This window comes from Lathyrus oleraceus, chromosome 5 (genome assembly GCF_024323335.1).
Source record: "Lathyrus oleraceus cultivar Zhongwan6 chromosome 5, CAAS_Psat_ZW6_1.0, whole genome shotgun sequence".
NCBI classification, from domain to species: domain Eukaryota; kingdom Viridiplantae; phylum Streptophyta; class Magnoliopsida; order Fabales; family Fabaceae; genus Lathyrus; species Lathyrus oleraceus.
The window spans coordinates 75,726,830-75,731,997 of NC_066583.1; the positions used below are offsets into that span (position 1 = coordinate 75,726,830).

Genomic DNA, 5,168 nt, shown 5'->3' on the forward strand with positions numbered 1-5,168 from the left:
GGCACAATATTGGCCAACCATTCGACATACATTGTCGTTTGAATAAACTTACTTTTCAGGAGTCTTTCTACTTCTATTTTTATTTTTGCCATGATCTCTGGGGAGAAACGCCTGGGCGTCTACTTCACTAGCTTTCTTCCAGCTTTTATTGGCAGCTTTAACTCGACCAAATCTCTACTTAAACTAGGCATTTCGTTATAATCCCAAGCAAAACAGTCCCTAAATTCTTTAAGTATGGATATTACCTCAGACTTTAGTTCTTGGTCGATGTTAGCGTTTATGTATGTTGGCCTTTTCTCGCCATTCTCGCCAAGGTCGACTTCTTCCAAGGGGTCCTTTGGTCGGATCTTCTCTGGCGCCTTTGGGTCTTTTTCAAACCCTAAAGGTTCATTGTCATAAATGCAGTCCAGACGCTGCATGTTGATGTTCCTTTTGGCCAAAGTTGGCTTGTCTGGGGGTTCTAGCCCAATAGCCATATGCCCTTCCTTATTCAGCGCACAGGCTTCAGCAGCCATGTTTTCTTCAGCCTCTATAGCTGACTTTATTTTGTTCTCGGCAACGTATGCCGAAATCTTCTTTAGAGCTTCTAGCTCAGACATCATCAGTAACGTCCCCCCAGCCTGTCGGCCAAATACCTGTATAGGGTGGATCGTCCAGACGTTCCACATCCCAAATGAAACCGTGAGTCTCGTGCAGAGTTAGAGAGACGAAAGCTTCACTCAGATCAGCACATACATCCTCAGCTGGAAAGCAAGGAGAGATGTTGGCCAGCTTTCTTTCAAATTCGGCTACTCCATCTTCTCTCCAAATCACTAGCCTTTGGTGCGCTGAAGATGGTACAGCTCCGACGCTATGTAGCCATTCTCTTCCAAATAGCAAGTTGTAACTTGGCTTAGCGTCTATCACCATGAACAGTGTCGATCTGGTTACTGAACCCACCGTGATATTCACCATAATCACTCCCATGGTGCTTTTCGTCTTTCCTCCATAGTCCGACAAAACCACGTTATTAGATCTGATGTCGGTATCATACTTACCAATCTTCCTTAGAATATGGTGCGGCATGATGTTGATCGTGGCACCGCAATCGACCAAAACATTGTTGACAATTACGCCTTCCACTTTTTCCCTTATCAGCAAGGGTTTCAAATGATTCTTCATACTCATCGTTGGTCTTTCGAACACTGCCTCTTGTCTTTCAACAGACCCATCGTTCATCATAAAATAGCATCTTGGTTGGTGCAACGCCATTTCTTCAACGTCAGCATTGTCTGTCGACTCTTCGACTTCAGTCACACATTTGTATTCTTGTGGTAGGATTGACACCACGTTGACCAGGATGTCCAGGCTTGCTTCAGATTCTGAATTGAAGTCATCAGTCACTTCTTCAGAACATCTTTTAGTTGGTCGACGGACGTACTCTCTTATTCGTTCCTTCGCTACTATGTCGACTTTCACAACAACTCTCTTCTCATCGTTCGCCTGGCTGGTCATGCCTCATGCAGCCTCTCTTTCGGCCTGTTTACGCCTTTGAAAATGTCTCCATTTAGTCCTCGACATAGGATTCTTTGCCAAATAGTTTTCAGAGACATGAGTCCTTTTTTCAGACTTAAACTCACGCCTGCAGTTAATTGCTAGACCTCCTCTAGCAGCAGCAACAACACCTTGTGAGGTGTCTTGTTTGTCCTGGGGCTTGATCCAAGTACCTCTAGGGGCACTTGCTGACAGTACAAAACTTTTAGGCCTTGCTTGGTTATTTCCCACAGCCTTTTTTGAGCCTCTTTCATTCTGGTAACCCCTGGTCGGCACATTCCTTTTGCTTTTACCCAGTTGCAGCTTCTAGAAATTCTCCGCCACTATTTTGTCGGTGACAGCACCACACCTAGGGCACAGGCACACTTGTGAACCCTTGTTCTTGCAGCGATACAGAAAATCTACCAAGTCTTCATCAGCCCTTGGGTACACTTCAGTTATATCGACATCTGGGGTTTCCCCAGTTTGCTCGAGCATGTTGGCCTCATCATATTCAGTGATCTCGACCATGTTGATCTCGACTGGCTCCACGAATAGGGCTTCCTCCTGGTGAAGAGGATCAACGTCGATCTTCATTCTGCGGCCAGCAAATTTTAGCCTGCCTTCTTGAATCTCTTTCTGAACCAAATCCCTGAAAAGGTAACAGTTAGAGGTATTATGACCAAGATAGTTATGATATTTACAAAACCCTCTTTTCTGTCTCTGTTCTAACGGTGGTATTTTAGTACCAGGAGGTACCACCATTTGCCCATCTTTGACCAATAAGTCAAAGATTTCCTCACACTTCAACACATCAAAAGTATAAGTTTTCGAAGGGAATTTTAGGTTGTGTTCGACAGGATTTTTTCCTTGCGCAGGCAACAATGATCGACACTCATAGGCGGACCCTGGCTTTAGTTCAGCCACGTCGATTTCTAATTCGGTCGATGAAGCATAATCAGCCTCACGTATTGGGTCTATTGCGTCGTATTCAACAAACGCTATCTTTTCTTTTTTAGACTTATTGTGCCTAACCTTTTCTAACCTTAGTCGTTCTAGATGTCGAACTCTATCAGCCAGTTATGACATACTTTTCATAAACATTGGATCTATCTTCTTCCTAATGGAATAATCTAAACCTCCTGCGGCCATTTGAACTAGTTCATGTTCTGGCACTTGCGTAAAACACCTAGCCTTTAAAGACCTAAAATGATTCAGATAATCATCGATGCTCTCAGCAAACCTTCTCTTGATACTAGACAACTCTGCCAAACTAATTTTGGAGTTTCCTTCGTAAAACTGTTCATGGAACTTCTTTTCTAGTTTGGCCCACGAACCGATTGAACTTGGGGCCAACGAAGTAAACCATGTGAAGTCAGCCTTGGTCAGAGAGGAGGGGAAGTTTTTTACTCTCAAACATTCATTATGAGCTAGATCCCCTGACTCTGTTAAGTATCTGGCAACGTGCTCTATTGTCGATTCACCAAACTCTCCCCCAAATTTAGTATACTTGGGCACTTTCATCCCTCTGGGCGCCTCGGCGTGGAGAATAAACTCAGCTAACGGGGAGGCGTGTAATGGCCTTTGCAATGTAGCACCCATGCCATTTCTAGCCATAATCCTTTCGACAATAGTTGTCAAATTATTTTTTACTGCCAAGTCTTCTTGTCGATGTTGATCGACAATTTGATCAGCATCCTGGTGTCGGTTAACCATTACTATCTGGTTACGTCCCACGACTCCTGACTCGACCCCTTGATTTTGCAGGGGTCAAATGATTTGTCCTTCATGGACCGTCTCCTCCTCCGCTACCCCTATCTCCATCTACACAGGAATAGTTGGTCTAATCATTGGCGTCATTTGTCGAGCCGGTGCCCCCAGAAAAATGCACAAGCGTGTCAATTGGTTCGTCACCTGCCTATTTGTTTCAGCGAATTCTTGTATTAGTGGATTAAAGACTGCGCCCATCTGGTTGGTCAACATGTTAACCAATTCATGGTTACTATCGTCCATTTGCTGTCTCAACACTGCTACTGAAGTGTTCGACAACGACATAGTTCTGTTCTGAGCATTATTCCTCATGTTGCCCCCTTGCGCTGATCCTTGCAAGGGAGGATTTGTATCTGAAAATAGTGATGCACTGGATGTCGACTGATATCCTGGCATTAAAGAATACGACATTCCATAAAGAGGATATGTGGTGCCAAAAAGAGGCATGTAAGGTCTGAACGTCGTTATCGTTGATCCTGAACCCCCCGGTGGAGGTTGAGGAATTGATGTTCCAACCGCACCCGTAGTCGACATGGTTAGGGCTGCACTTGTCATCGGTGGAAAAGTGGCAACCTGTGAGATTACTGTTTCCTTAGTGGATAAAGTTCCTCGTGGAACTTCATCAGTGTTAGTTTCTGACATTTTCACTATATTTCGTGGCTTAATATACAGTTTGCCACTTCTAAGTTTCATGCAATTTCGCAACTGCTCTAGCATGGTCCACTTGGGCGTGCCATTTTGTTTACTGTGGAAATTGGTAAACAATCGCTGGTCCTCCCTAGGCTTTAAAATAAAGGGTTACTTGCAGGATCGACCAGTTGATCCTAGGACATGTGCTAGTGCAAGTGAAGCTTGTCCAACTCGACAGAATGACTTTGGGAGGAACGGTTCCTAACAAAGTGTCGAACAAGCGTAGGTTTTTCCACACGAACGTTTTAGACAATGTTACAGCATATATGTGACTCGTGACCGACATCGCTATAACATTCAAAAGAGGTAAATGACTAACACGCTTTTGGTAAACTCTATTATCGTAATAGAATTAGTGTCGACAGCGTAAACGACAACGTAAAATGACAACTCAAAAGTAAATGAAATTAAGACAAAATGTTCAACGGGAACAATTGAAAAGTAAGGAAGTTGCATTGAAATAAATGTGGTGATTCACGTACATAGCACTCTCAAAAAACTCTTGCTTCCTCGCGCTGGGAATGGGAAGTTTTCTTACAAGTGATTTTTAGTACAAAGTGAACACCCTGAGCCCCTTGTGGGACATTCTAATTATACTAAACTAGAGGAACTGCTCATAAGCTAAGATTCCTAGAAACTAGCAGATGTTATGTCACACGATCTGCCCAACCGTTGCACCCATGTCTTGCTAACTACTCTACATTCTGGCGCTCTTATTCTGTTTGTAACTGCTGGTTACTTTAAATTTCAAATTTCTCCCGCCCAGACGTTAGGGCGATGCTTTCTTCTGCACATTTGGCTATAATCTATTAAGTCCCAAACTTTACGTTGGTCGACCAAATGGCCTGTCGACCGGGCCAACTTCCCTTGTCGACTTCATCCTTCGATTTGTGTGTTTCCTACTCTTCCTTGCCTCCAACACCTCTTCATCCTTTGATGGGGTATAACCCCCAAATTCACAGGACTTTGTCATTAATTATACTTTCAGCATGCCTTAGAGATTTTTCGTGGTAACAACATGCACATCATAACATTCATCCTAGAAAATAAATTTCAAGGAACTAAGGTCTCGTTTGCAAATGTTTTCAGACCATGGATTGTGGACGAAGGAACACCAAGAAGTACAGTTTCAGATGTCCGGATCTGAAAGAGCTAAGGAAGTTATCATCCTTTGTATTAGATCCTTTGGACTTCAA

At 43.6% G+C, this 5,168-nt stretch overlaps 1 protein-coding gene across 1 annotated transcript; it reads right to left on the minus strand.

The window, feature by feature from the left end:
• Window positions 1-1,839: 1,839 nt before the first annotated feature.
• On the minus strand, window positions 1,840-3,129 carry LOC127078820 (uncharacterized). Its single transcript, XM_051019245.1, has 3 exons — window positions 2,813-3,129; window positions 2,246-2,581; window positions 1,840-2,164 (listed from the first exon to the last, which is right to left on the minus strand). Exons 1-3 carry the CDS (start codon window positions 3,127-3,129, stop codon window positions 1,840-1,842), a joined length of 978 nt encoding a protein of 325 aa, XP_050875202.1.
• Between the last annotated feature and the right edge of the window lie 2,039 nt (window positions 3,130-5,168).

Excerpts from the sequence above, each read along its gene's own strand:
- LOC127078820 (XM_051019245.1), bottom strand. The coding sequence starts at position 3,129 with ATGGCTAGAAATGGCATGGGTGCTACATTGCAAAGGCCATTACACGCC. Across the intron at positions 2,582-2,812 it reads GAAAAGAAGTTCCATGAACA|AGTTCGACATCTAGAACGAC; the intron begins GTTTTACGAAGG and ends ACTGGCTGATAG. Across the intron at positions 2,165-2,245 it reads CCTGGTACTAAAATACCACC|GGATTTGGTTCAGAAAGAGA; the intron begins GTTAGAACAGAG and ends TTACCTTTTCAG.